Here is a 12,543-nt window from a genome sequence, read left to right on the forward strand (position 1 = left end):
CGAAAACATGGCACCTCACTACCGTGCACAAGTTCCACCAGCCTGACGCGTACGAGCGTTGCGTTGCTTGACGGACGAGCTGACGGAGACAATGACAACACCGCTCGGAAGCAATCCTGGGCCAAATGGGGGACAATAGACATTACTCGGTAAAGCAGCGAGGGAGATGAATGCACCACCGGTATAGACAGATAACGAATCACCTTCGCGCGTGACATTAAGGCGTCAAAGGTGAGCCGCGGGGCTGCGCGCGTGAACAATCAGCGTCGAGGATGCGAGGATAGCGGTCAGCCTACCTCGTGATGAGCGGAGATGAGGAGCCGCTACTCTGAACCATCGGAGATGCAAGTGAGGGACAATTGGCATAGATAGTGATGCGTGTTGGCGATCCGGAAGGCTTGGAGGGCCGGGCTGTGGTGCTCAGTGTTCAAGTTGTTTTCGAGAAAGGATGGACGAACGTACTCGTGCCTGTAAACCCCCTCATGGCCGAGTGCGGTGAGTGCTGCTGTGTCGGGGCTAGCGAACTTCAGAGAGCAGAAGTGCAGGCACGACGAGTAGCCGGACCTGACGGCGGTGAAAACTGTGGGCGTGAACAATTAGTGTCGACGATGCGAGGATAGCGGTCAGCCTACCTCACGGCGAGTGTACGCAATGAGTGGAGACGAGGAGCTGCTACTCTGAATCACCGGAGATGCAAGTGAGGGACAATGGGTGTAGATAGCGATGCGTGTTGGCGATCCGGAAGGCTTGGAGGGCTGGGCTGCGGTGCTCAGTGTTCAAGTTGGTTTCGGAAAAGGATGGACGGACGTACTCGTGCCTGTAAACCCCCTCACAGCCGAGTGCGGCGAGCGCTGCTGTGTCGGGGCTAGTGAACTTCAGAGAGCAGAAGTGCAGGCACGACGAGTAGCTGGACCTGATGGCGGTGAAAACTGTGGACGTGAACAATTAGTGTCGACGATGTGAGGATAGCGGTCAGCCTACCTCATGGCGAGTGTACGCGATGAGCGGAGACGAGGAGCCGCTACTCTGAATCACCGGAGATGCAAGTGAGGGACAATGGGCATAGATAGTGATGTGTGTTGGCGATCCGAAAGGCTTGGAGGGCCGGGCTGCAGTGCTCAGTGTTCAAGTTGTTTTCGGGAAAGGATGGACGGACGTACTCATGCCTGTAAACCCCCTAATGGCTGACTTGTGCGGCGAGTCCTGGCTGTGTCAGGGCTCATGAGCATTGTATGGTGAGTGGCGTCAGTGATTGCAGTGCTCGCTGCCTTCTCGCTCGTTGGAGGGACGGCGGACGACGTCTGTGCGTCGTACGGCGTGTGGCTGTCTCCAGACGTTGATCATGCTCGCTGTCTCACTCGTTTGAGGGGCGGCGGGCGGAGGCGTCCGCTCGTCGTTATTCAACCATCTCAGTTATCCGATCTCAGTTATTCGACCATCTAATGCGGTTCCCTCAGCCTCCGCTTGCTGACATCGCATGTCCCAACCAACACCGACGACGCCAACGGCGCCGACGATGCGGTGAACTCAATGGACAGCCCGCCACCCACCTAAGTGGGCGGCGGCCACCACGAGCGCAGATGGGAGAGCGAAAAGAAGAAACATCACACATCGTGGGTATATTTGAACGGCAGAGTTTAGGGCAGGTGCACATTTGAGTGGCGTGAGAACTATCAGTGGCGTGGAAACAGCCTACCCGGAGTGGATGGCAGCGCCAGGCGATCACGCCACTGGGGGATTGAGTGGCGTGAGAACTACAGGTGGCGTGCGAACCATTGTCAGGCCGCTCGGCCTGGCGCTCGACAAATCCCCAGTGGCATGAAAAACGGCATTCACCTGGTGCCCATTCGCACGCCACCTGTAGTTCTCACGCCACTCAATCCCCCAGTGGCGTGATCGCCTGGCGCTGCCACCCACTCCAGGTAGGCTGTTTCCATGCCACTGATAGTTCTCACGCCACTCAAATGTGCATCTGCCCTAAACTCTGCCGTTCAAATATACCCACGACGCATGACATTTCTTCTTTTCGCTCTCCCATCTGCGCTCGTGGTGGCCGCCGCCCACTTAGGTGGGTGGCGGGCTGTCCATTGAGTTCACCGCATCATCGGCGCCGTTGGCGTCATCGGTGTCAGTTGGGACATGCGATGTCAGCAAGTGGAGGCTGAGGGAACCGCATTAGATGGTCGAATAACTGAGATCAGATAACTGAGATGGTTGAATAACGATGCGCAAACGCCTCCGCCCACCGCCCCTCAAACGAGCAAGACAGCGAGCACGATCAACGTCCGGAGACAGCCACACACCGTACGACGCGCAGATGTCGTTCGCCGTCCCTCCAATGAGCGAGAAGGCAGCGAGCACTGCAATCACTGACGCCACTCACCATACAATGCTCATGAGCCCCCACACAGCCAGGACTCGCTGCACAAGTCGGCCGTGAGAGGGTTTACAGGCATGAGTACGTCCGTCCATCCTTTCCCGAAAACAACTTGAACACTGAGCACCGCAGCCTGGCCCTCCAAGCCTTCCGGATTGCCAACACGCATCGCTATCTACGCCCATTGTCCCTCGCTTGCATCTCCGGTGATTCAGAGTAGCGGCTCCTCATCTCCGCTCATCGCGTACGCTCGCCGTGAGGTAGGCTGACCGCTATCCTCACATCGTCGACACTAATTGTTCACGCTCACAGTTTTCACTGCCGTCAGGTCCGGCTACTCATCGTGCCTGCACTTCTGCTCTCTGAAGTTCACTAGCCCCGACACAGCAGCGCTCGCTGCACTCAGCCGTGAGGGGGTTTACAGGCACGAGTACGTCCGTCCATCCTTTCCCGAAAACAACTTGAACACTGAGCACCGCAGCCCAGCCCTCCAAGCCTTCTGGATCACCAACACGCATCGCTATCTATGCCCATTGTCCCTCACTTGCATCTTCGGTGATTCAGAGTAGCGGCTCCTCGTCTCCGCTCATTGCGTACACTCGCCGTGAGGTAGGCTGACCGCTATCCTCGCATCGTCGACACTAATTGTTCACGCCCACAGTTTTCACTGCCATCAGGTCCGGCTACTCGTCGTGCCTGCACTTCTGCTCAGCCCTCTCTTATGTCTATTGTCCGTCGTTCCGTTCCATCCCATCGTCACAAGTCGCTTCATCTCGTAGCAAGGCTAGTGAAACTTTTTGCATGCAGCGTAGCTGTATTAGGACTTGGACTCGGACCATCTACCACCAGCTCTCTATCTTCATGGCACTATTTTCACGCGTATGTCTTGCTTTCTTGCCGCACCGGCACCGTGGAAAGGGAACTGTCTCGCGATATATAAATATGATTGCTCAAGGGACCTTAGCGGTCATCAACAGTTCACTGATTCGGGCGAGTTGCAGTCATGGGCACCGTGCTGAGTGTTCTGTTGCTCAGTGTTCTGTTCTGCTGTGCATCAAGGAAGCGCAAAGCCATCGATAGTCGCGATGCTGTCCCTGCAAAGAAAATGGTATGTTTATGAGCTCATTGTTCGGACTTATGCTCACATGCATTTAGCGAGTGGGTTTGGCCATGGAATTGACTGCGCCTGACGGTGATTTGACAGTTGAAGAGTTCTTCACAGCTGTAGGTACCATTGATCTATGCTGTTTGATACGTTCTCATTGTCCCTGCAGGAGTCATCTTCCGTTGCAGCCATCAAAACTGATCAAGATGCACCTTCTGTCGTAGGTGCCATCAGGTTGCACTGTTCGACTCATCCTGATTCCGTCCCGCAGTCACGTTCTGTCGCAGTGATCCAAACGGATCAAGATGCTCTATGCAGTGTTCCCAATGAGCTCGTCATCGCAATAGCTGAGTTGCTGCCCGACAGCGACGTCGTGCATATGAGCATCCTCTCTCGTCGTCTGCACTATATTGCAGTTCCTATATATCTTCGTCGACACGGCCTACGTATTTCTGGAGAAAACAAAGCTATCGTTCTCCTCAGAGAGGATGCTGTGGCGACTCTTTCTTTTTGGCGACATACACTGCTATTCCAATGCCCGCGGACAATCCGTGTCACCATTAACTCGGACAATTTGTCCGAGTACGTCCAGTTGGGCCACTTCTTCTCATCTCTAGAGCCTACTTCTCCGTTGCGGACCGTGAAGCTCGTCTTCAATGCATCTCCAGGTGGTCAGTTGATAAACTTGTTGAAAACGTTGCGACATGGCTGTGTTTCGGACATCACGCTATGGCATAGAAGTAACAAGATTTGCCGCCCCGCCTTACCATCCAAGCCCATTTCTTGCACGCAGATCTCCTCTTTCCTTCCCTGGAGACTTTTCAGCCTCAGGCGGCTGTGCTGTTCGATTCCTCTCTGTGTCAATGGACACTGACGATGATCAATTCGTCAACCATTGGCGAGTTAAGCCTGATTACGCCCGGTCTTGCATCCCCACCCTGGTCTCGCATTCTTGAGCGTCTCGTGATCCCTTCCCTCCATATCCTACGCATCGAGGGTGAACTTACTCAGATTGCCCTCGATCGATTCTTACGACGCCATGGCGGAATGCGGGAACTTCATATTGGGTACCATTCGGATTGTGGCGGTGCAGCCCGTCGACGATCTCCGCCTCCAGAGTTACCTCATTTGTGGGTCCTCGCAGCACCGCTCACGTATCTCCCCCGTTTATTGGGCGACGAGCGAATGAGGATCACTACCTTGGAGAGGTTGACCATCCTTCCTGATTTCGATTGCGACAATACCGCCGAGTTCGTTTGCAACTTCTCCAAAGTGCTCGTGCTCGTCTCTGAGCTTCAGGACCTATGGTGGCTCAATTGCACCTTGCCTCCTTTATTTGCAGCAGATGTTGATGAGACTGTGAGCAGTGGCTTTGGCCTTCAGATATTGGATGCTCTATTTCCTCAGATAAAGTGCATCGTTCTGGAACAAGCGTCAAGGGAGAACCGACAGGATTCGTTCAGTATGACACTCCTGGTAAGTTAGTTGCTGCGGTACCAGTATTGGCAGAGTCGGATCGCTGAAAGGGTTGCAATATAGGACTACCTACCCCGTTGGTTGCGGCAATTCCCTGCTCTGTCATCCCTGCAGCTGTGGGAGGACGCTGCCATTGACCGGACAGAGGAAATAGCACGCCTTTGCGCTGCATGTGCTACTCTATCCGATTTCTGGATGTATTCTGGTGGGAAGGATCTGAGCTGGAAGTTCACTTCGGCGGAGGCATCAGATGGTCCCCAGTGAACCAAAGTTAAGTCACCTTGTCTTGTTGAAGAGAGTTCCCCATCTCCTGTCGTCATATACTGTTGCCCGCCGATTTGAAATCTGTCATGAGATAGACGTGAGCAATCTTGACGTCGTTCCATCACGGTCAAGTAGCGTACAGATTTCGCATCGCATACGATGTACTGGTACCGTACTTCCTTTGGTCTTGGAATTTGCTATGAACTTGTTTACCTGTTAGATATTCTAAGATGCGCAACATCGATCAGCCATTCAATATCTGTGACGATTTAATTCTCCGTCACATTTTCAACATTCATAACATCAAAACATAATGGGAACATATTGTATTCGCAAAGTTTACAAAAATGAATACAATATAGCCCCAAGAATATGGTTTGGCATATGCCGCAGTTTCATTTCCAATTGCAGATGCCTAATATGTAAACTGTAATGTCATTTTTGCAAAGAATCGACCAATAATCAAAATACTAGTTCACATTTTTCTCACATATTACACATCGAAAAAGAGCTCCACGTCTGGGGTGATAACGTGTAACAATGGAGGACCAGACGCATCTGGGGACGAAGAAGCTTAACGTACGGACACCAGGTCCCCACGGACGCAACAGAGCAGGTGTATAGTAGAAGGGCATGAAGCCCGGTAAGCTGTGTCATGGACCACGCAAACGTCGACAACCTAACATATGCATATGCCCGACCAACACGAAAACCGTGCCGCGGCCAGTCCGTTGACTCATTAGGAACACTGTTTAGGGGGGATCGAACCTCCAAGATACTCCCACCTAACTAACCTCGTCACCCCTCTGAGGGGGGGAGTTGCCCAGTTGACTTTGAGGAGAGCTCGGCGGACCAGGGTTAGTGAACTGCACGACGGCGGACCGAAGGGCGAAAATGAGTTGGCAGCCAAAGAGATGTCAGGGCGGAGGGGGAGGAAACCAGAGGAAGTCGACAGTAGGAATGGGTGACGCGCGGCGAACCCTACCACGCAGCAGGCTGGATAAAAACTGATCCCCTGCATTTAAGTGTTGCTACGCTGGCATGCTAACCCCATATTCGGTGCGGGCATGCCTTGTGGTGACTGAGGGGAGCGGACGGGGGGCGCTAAAAATGAAAAGACAAGGAAAGGAACGTGGGGGGGAGGAAGGTCATGCCCGCCACTACATAGCGACATCAGAGTCACCAGCATTGGGCGGCACGGGGTGCTCGAGAGCAGTTGGTGGAGCGGGGCCAGCGTTCTGGAAGAGAGTGCATTTGGGGCATTGGTCGGAGTCAGCGTGGTGGAGGCCACGGCAGTTCACGCAGCGCGCATGAGCGCAGAAGTCTGAGGTGGCGCGATTCTCCTTTGCGCACATGGTGCACTGAGAGCGGTGCACCGATTCGAGGTGGCGGCCAGCACACACATGGCACCGGGGTGGCTTCGTGCATCCCGCAGCGAGATGACCGTATCCCCAGCACCTCGTACACTGTCAGAGGCACGGCTTATCACGCCAGCGCGACGTAGTGACGGGGGCACCGAAGGCGAAAAGGGGGGTCCGGAGGAGGGTAGTGAGAATGGAGCCATCCAGGTCCTCGAAACCAAGGACGACGGACGAGTGAGCACCGTCGATTTGCTCAGGTCGACGTGCCCAGCACGGAGGTTGGGTGAGGTGGAGGCGCGCAAGTGCGGGGTTTTTCACGAGCTCGTCCGACAAGGCCAGGGTTGAATGGACAGCGCCGCCTGGGGCTGCCCGTGTGCTGACGTTACCGAGGAGGACCCTGGACCACTTGACGTTCCTGGAGATGTGGTGATCCGGGTTGAGCCTGAGGGCATTACGGATGGTCGGGAGGTGTTCGTCGATGCGGCAGTAGGATGTGGTGGCGGGAAAGGCCAGGACGATGTTGCCAGAGGAGCTTGGGTAGGCTGCGAGTGCAGTCAGAACTGCAGCCAGTGCTGCATTCACATCGCTGACAAGTTGGACGGGGGGTGTCTGAAGAAGATGCGCCGGCGCAGGGCCAGCAAAACGAACCACGTACCGCAGGGGCTCCGGGGCGTGCTTGGGCCCAGGAGCCTTCGGGGGAGTGGGTGGGTTCAGGGTCGTCACGGGAGGAGCCGGACGAGAAGGGGCGGCTGCCGCCGCATACGAGCGCTTCTTGGGAGTGCCACGTACCTGAGGTTTGGACGGAGGGGGAGCCTTCACCTGTGATGGGGGGGCCGCCACAGTCGCCATTCGACTCTCCAAGGCATCGAGCCTGGCGTCGAGGGCAGAGCGAAGGTCCTGGAGGGCCGCCGTGAGGTCGGGTCCAGTGGTCGGAGGGGGGGATAGGACAGGGGTGGGTTCTGGTAGATGGGGTCATACTTGTCCACGACAGCTTTAAGACGCTGTTTATGGAGATCGTCAAGGTCAGTGTTGCGTTGGTGCATCCGCTCGGCATGGCCGATGACCAGAAACACTGCCTTATGAATCGCAAAGGTGGCATGTCAGGGAGCAGCTCAGAGGGTCCCTGAGCCTGCCATTGCCGTAAGGCCTGTCGGACAGCTAGCGTAAGTTTGGGGGTGTAGTCTGTGTGCACGAGTTCCGTTGACGAGGAGGACGAGCCCCCGGCGCTAGCGGAAGAAGATGGTGGTTGCGGTTCAAGATCCATGATGGCATCGACGTCGCGCAGCTCGAAACTCGGATACAAAACATCCTCTTCTTCGGCACCATCGACATTTCTTGACTCGATACCTGAACACAGTGTTTCCTCTTCTACAAGAATGTCTAAATGTCCCAGCGATGAGATACCGGCTGCACCGAATAAGATAAGGAAGACCCATGAAATGGACATCATGCAGAAAGCTGTAAATGCGGCGAAAGGCATGGAAATGTTGTTAGACCCTTTGAGAGGTATTTCTTGCCCTTGTAGATAGATTGCTGTCTACGGGCTGAGCAATTTTACATTAGAATTGCTTTCGGTGCTCGAAGGAGTAGGTCTACCAGCAGACAAAAAATGCCTCGTCGTGGTGGATTGGCATCTTGCTATAGGGACTATCGCACGGTTCACGGACTGGGACAATTATGACCGGTCCTTGCTCGATCGTCGCCTGGAGATACCGGAAAATGCACCAGAAGAGCACAGTGAGTGTGTCCTTATCTTTTTACGACTCGGCCTTGACCTAGCATAGGGAAAAGGCTGGAGGCATATAATAAAGATTATATTCGCTTCAGCGAGCTGCAGAAACGTGTCCTGGAGGACAAACTCCCCTCACCCTCTACGTTTGCCAAGGAGGCGATAGCAGACCCGAAGTTAGACGGGAAAGAGGTGCTGCTCATTCAGATGCCTGGTATGTTTCGACCCACTTGAACAAAGCAGAGAACTAATTCGGAGGCAGAACCACCTGTCCGGCCAGCACCAGCACAAGCCACTGCCGAAATTGAGGAGGCTAGAGATGTTCCTATGGAGTTTCCTGCAATTCAGCGCAAGCTCGCTGCATCATCGTCCATCTCACGGAGTTCTGATCTGATTTCAGGTCGCAATGAATACCTTTTGACAGTCAAAAAAGTCGGGAGCGTCTCCGTTAATATTCCCGCAGACATTGCGAAGATGCACAAACTCTTATTCGATGGCCGGGCTTTGACAGGTGACGGTCAATATGGCCTGCCTGTGGCGCTCTATCATCCGGCCTTGGCTGCTTTGCAACATCAATTCGAGACGCTTAATTTGCAAATCAAGCAGGTTCGGATCCTGAAAGTCGATGAAGGAGATTTACCTGATGGATTCATACGACTCGACAGCGAATTATTCAACGCATCCGCGAGGTATTTCACCAAATCGCGCGCCTTTTATCAGAAGGAATGGGATCGATGGACATCCGCAGTGAGACCATTTTGTGAATGCATTTTTGGATTGGACGACCTTGAGGAGCAGAAGGTCAGCGAGGATGCATAGGAACCGGAGACAGAGAAATTAGCGGATGCTGTCTGGAAGCTCTATCTCGTCCGAAGCTTAAGAATGAATACGGGGTGGGCGGCAATCCGACCCTTCAGAGCACTTACTGGTATGCGAAAAGCTTATCCGGCCTCAAGGTCCGCAGGTATTCTTCTCTGTGGGTTTCTTGCTCGCTGATGTAGCGGTCGGATAGGAGAAATTCAAAAACACCAAGTTCCCCTTTATTATTCTCGGCCTCCCGGGCACCGTGCTCGAAGTTTCCATAGCAGTATGCCTGGAGAAGATCCTTGTGGACAAAATCCTTCATTTCGAGATCCACGATGGTGACGACGACGACGAGATGATCACCAAGCTGGCCTTGATTGTTTCGGCACTGAGAGACTGTGCGTGCGAGCTTCGGATAGAATTTCACTGTCTCGAGCAAGCGACCGCTGGCGACGGCCCACCTGAAAACAAAACGTGGCACTTACCTTGTCCATCCGTCGCTCCTTCCGCGAACTTTTCGATGCCGGCGTTGAAGTTCAAATCGAAGCTAAGCCGAGAGAACAGGGCAATTGTATTGGAACGAGATGAACCGAACATTCGTCCGCTCTTCCTTGCCGACTACACGCCCGAAGGATCATCATCAGCGGTGGAGACAGTGGTCAAGTTTCCAGTCACGTACAACAAGACTGCGCATAAGATGCTGGCAGACAAAAACTACGCGCCGAAGCTATACGTTGGCGTACCCGTGATCGGTGGACGAGAAATGGTCATCATGGAGCGCGTGTATGGAAAGCGGATGTGCGACTATCCCCGAAACAGCCTTCCAAACAGCGTATTCAAGGACAGCGAAGGAGCTTTGCAGGTCTTGCATGATCTCAAGCTCGTGTTCAGTGATCTTCGCGATGTAAATGTTATGATCGTTGAAGGTGACGGCGAAGGCAAGACTAAAGTTAGGGCAACGCTCATTGACTTCGATTGGGTCGGTGAAGACGGGAGAGCCTCCTATTCAGCTCTGATAAACACGAAACTCGTTGGCACGGAGTATGACTCCGACGTCCGTGCATGCGGGTTCATGCGACAGAAGCACGACATCTCGGCTCTCGAGTTTTTCTGTAAGAAGTACCGTGTAAAAGGGATGGAGGAGGGCGAGAAAGCACCAGCATAAGTACGTTTCACGTCTGCTAAGCCTGGTTGCCATAATTCTGTCTTTTTTTGCCATCATACTTTACTCCCCATCTCGTTCGATAGCAAACCGCATGACGTGAACAGTATATAAATACATGCAACTTTTCCACCTCATCAGCTCTGGTTTATTGGCTCCACGAAGTCCAAGTTGGCTAATGCCTTGCACGACGATGAATGTGTCTGTGAACACACATTTGTCACCTGCCTTTGCTCGTTCGAAGAGCTCCGAACGTAAAACAATGTCCAGGGATCGGGGCATAGATCCGTAGGAATCTCTGGAAGATTCTCTTGAATGCGCACTTTCTGCCAATCTGTGAACTTCGAACTGTTGATCTGCAATTGCCACGCAACCTGATTACCACAGGTTGGGTTTGGACAGAGGCTCAGCTAAGGAGCCCGTAGTCAATACTGGTGCTGCTATGTACATTATATACACTCACCTCTGTGTACTTGAACTGTTGCTCGATATCGTTGACTATCCCTCCACAGACCTCGCAGATGAAGGTGCCATACAGAAGTTCTGGGCTTACTTCGCTCGCCCTGGTGACCGTTTCGCTGATGCGTACCGATTTTGTCTGCTCTGAGGTCGTATACCGGAGACTAGAGGGAGATGGTAAAATGTGACATTGAACTCACGCGACTGCAGGTTCACAGAGTCTGTGGCAGCCGCGGTCGGATTCAATTTGAGATATTCTGGCTCAAACTCCGCCACAAGGCTGTGGACTGCGCACCGGATGTAGGGGAGGAAGCGGTAGTATTGCTTCTGGATGGCATCAGCAAGGACGTCATCCTTGTGCAGCAGGTGTCCATAGTCAACATAGAGAGTTGTTAGCTCTTGTTCTCGCATTGTATGGATTTGTTCGATAGAGATCAGATCTCCTTCAGGTGCAGCAGGTAATCCACCATCTGATCGATGCAAGGGCGATCTCCTTAGTAAAGCTCAAGTATACAAGACGAACAGACCATAGTGCCACAACGAATCATGATGGCAGTCAGGCCCAGAGCATCGACTCACTTTCTCTCAAAGCTCTCCTGCACAGTCTCGCTGACTGCGTCAATTACAATTGGAATATTCTCATCGAGCTGCCCTCTGGCCGTCGATGTCCGTTGTAGGGTGTTGCGGGGGGGGGGGGGGGGGGGGGGGGGGGGGGGGGGGGGGGGGGGGGGGGGGGGGGGGGGGGGGGGAACGAGATGCGCAGTGGTCATGCACCCGCTTCTGACATTATTGTCCAGGGATGATGCAACGATACATTCCACCGTCATCTTCTTTACAGTAGTCACTGGCCGATACACCCAATATACCTGGCAGGACCTTTATTCGGCGCTGGGAGATATCACTGCGTGAAGCGCTAGATTACTCAATGCCAGGATTTTCACAGGATCCGCGGATCCTGAGGCCATTCTGTCGTGATCCTGAGCCAATCCTACCTGAGCCAGGATGAGCTCAGAGCTTCTAAGTTTCTGGCCTGTTTCAGGGCCATTCCAGCTGGATTATGAGTAGATTCTGTCCTTTCATGGTCTGCGGACCTGCCGCAGAAAAATACAGGCCTTTCGCACATACATTTACTATATATTACAGAAGAATTATTATTATTAATTAAATAGCTCCTTGCTTTACTCGCGGCGCGGTGCGCATACAGTCACTATATGCGTCATATAGCATTGAACGAAAATATATTCATTGAGATCTACAGGAACATCCGTAGCACTACCAAGAAAGAGAGACATATGTACCGAGAGCATGCCAGATACCATGGATGACTGAACAGCAAATGCAATGTGAACTACATATGTAAGGTTAGAGCATCAGAGACCAAAATGAATGCTAGGAATGCGCGACCCACCTTGCGAGTCGACTCTGCAATGCACACTCCGGGCGAGCGAGCCTTTTTACATTGGAGTGAAGTCAGTAAGGATCACATGATGAACCAATGCCTCACCTATGAGTCTCTAGGTCAGAAGCCCAGGCTCGTGTTCGTCATTCTCATGTTGGCCGCACCAACTCTATGCGTTCAGGTACAATGTCCTCAATGCACAGTGAAGTAAAGAGTCAAGTACTCACAGATAGTTACACCACAGTCTACTGCAGAGGCACAAAAATGCAGTTGTCTAAGTAAATGTCACGCTGGGGGGCGAGCATCGCCGGCAACACCGCAGACATGAAGCGATTTGCGCATGTGGCAAATGCTTAGCAAATGTCGACAGGTTTTTTGCCTTTGTGATCTCAATTTGCTACGGTTCC

General features: G+C 53.1%; 6 protein-coding genes across 6 annotated transcripts; 3 read left to right on the plus strand and 3 right to left on the minus strand.

Annotated features, from left to right (window-relative positions):
• Positions 1 to 3,380: 3,380 nt before the first annotated feature.
• Positions 3,381 to 5,222, plus strand: LAESUDRAFT_760289 (uncharacterized protein; the record flags this gene model as incomplete). Its single annotated transcript, XM_040912713.1, has 6 exons — positions 3,381 to 3,485; positions 3,533 to 3,601; positions 3,652 to 3,702; positions 3,754 to 4,153; positions 4,276 to 4,958; positions 5,022 to 5,222. 6 exons carry the CDS (start codon positions 3,381 to 3,383, stop codon positions 5,220 to 5,222), a joined length of 1,509 nt encoding a protein of 502 aa, XP_040763156.1.
• Positions 5,223 to 5,771: 549 nt separating this feature from the next.
• Positions 5,772 to 6,292, minus strand: LAESUDRAFT_230057 (uncharacterized protein). Its single transcript, XM_040901653.1, has one exon. The coding sequence runs from the start codon at positions 6,241 to 6,243 to the stop codon at positions 5,962 to 5,964; it is 282 nt and encodes a 93-aa protein (XP_040763157.1). The 5' UTR covers positions 6,244 to 6,292; the 3' UTR covers positions 5,772 to 5,961.
• A 399-nt stretch (positions 6,293 to 6,691) lies between these two features.
• Positions 6,692 to 7,847, minus strand: LAESUDRAFT_760290 (uncharacterized protein; the record flags this gene model as incomplete). The annotated part of the gene is made up of 3 exons (XM_040912714.1): positions 6,692 to 7,542; positions 7,584 to 7,659; positions 7,740 to 7,847. The coding sequence occupies 3 exons, from the start codon at positions 7,845 to 7,847 to the stop codon at positions 6,692 to 6,694; spliced, it is 1,035 nt and encodes a 344-aa protein (XP_040763158.1).
• A 214-nt stretch (positions 7,848 to 8,061) lies between these two features.
• LAESUDRAFT_714945 (uncharacterized protein) lies at positions 8,062 to 8,722 on the plus strand (the record flags this gene model as incomplete). Its single annotated transcript, XM_040907101.1, has 5 exons — positions 8,062 to 8,089; positions 8,147 to 8,320; positions 8,368 to 8,526; positions 8,575 to 8,680; positions 8,713 to 8,722. 5 exons carry the CDS (start codon positions 8,062 to 8,064, stop codon positions 8,720 to 8,722), a joined length of 477 nt encoding a protein of 158 aa, XP_040763159.1.
• A 623-nt stretch (positions 8,723 to 9,345) lies between these two features.
• LAESUDRAFT_656082 (uncharacterized protein) lies at positions 9,346 to 10,281 on the plus strand (the record flags this gene model as incomplete). Its single annotated transcript, XM_040904594.1, has 1 exon — positions 9,346 to 10,281. A coding segment is annotated over one exon (936 nt), but the record flags the coding sequence as incomplete, so codon positions are not given.
• A 129-nt stretch (positions 10,282 to 10,410) lies between these two features.
• Positions 10,411 to 11,238, minus strand: LAESUDRAFT_780774 (nucleic acid-binding protein). Its single transcript, XM_040913847.1, has 3 exons — positions 10,868 to 11,238; positions 10,742 to 10,841; positions 10,411 to 10,688 (listed from the first exon to the last, which is right to left on the minus strand). The coding sequence occupies exons 1-3, from the start codon at positions 11,146 to 11,148 to the stop codon at positions 10,416 to 10,418; spliced, it is 654 nt and encodes a 217-aa protein (XP_040763161.1). The 5' UTR covers positions 11,149 to 11,238; the 3' UTR covers positions 10,411 to 10,415.
• Between the last annotated feature and the right edge of the window lie 1,305 nt (positions 11,239 to 12,543).

This window comes from Laetiporus sulphureus (genome assembly GCF_001632365.1).
Source record: "Laetiporus sulphureus 93-53 unplaced genomic scaffold LAESUscaffold_26, whole genome shotgun sequence".
NCBI classification, from domain to species: Eukaryota; Fungi; Basidiomycota; class Agaricomycetes; order Polyporales; family Laetiporaceae; genus Laetiporus; species Laetiporus sulphureus.

What these genes read in the sequence shown, in the direction of transcription:
- LAESUDRAFT_230057 (XM_040901653.1), bottom strand. Translation starts at nt 6,243, where the DNA reads ATGCAGGGGATCAGTTTTTATCCAGCCTGCTGCGTGGTAGGGTTCGCC.
- LAESUDRAFT_780774 (XM_040913847.1), bottom strand. Translation starts at nt 11,148, where the DNA reads ATGCGAGAACAAGAGCTAACAACTCTCTATGTTGACTATGGACACCTG. An exon ending in CCTCAGAGCAGACAAAATCG is followed by an intron (nt 10,842 to 10,867) that starts GTACGCATCAGC and finishes AACGGTCACCAG; the next exon opens with GGCGAGCGAAGTAAGCCCAG. An exon ending in AACAGTTCAAGTACACAGAG is followed by an intron (nt 10,689 to 10,741) that starts GTGAGTGTATAT and finishes CGGGCTCCTTAG; the next exon opens with CTGAGCCTCTGTCCAAACCC.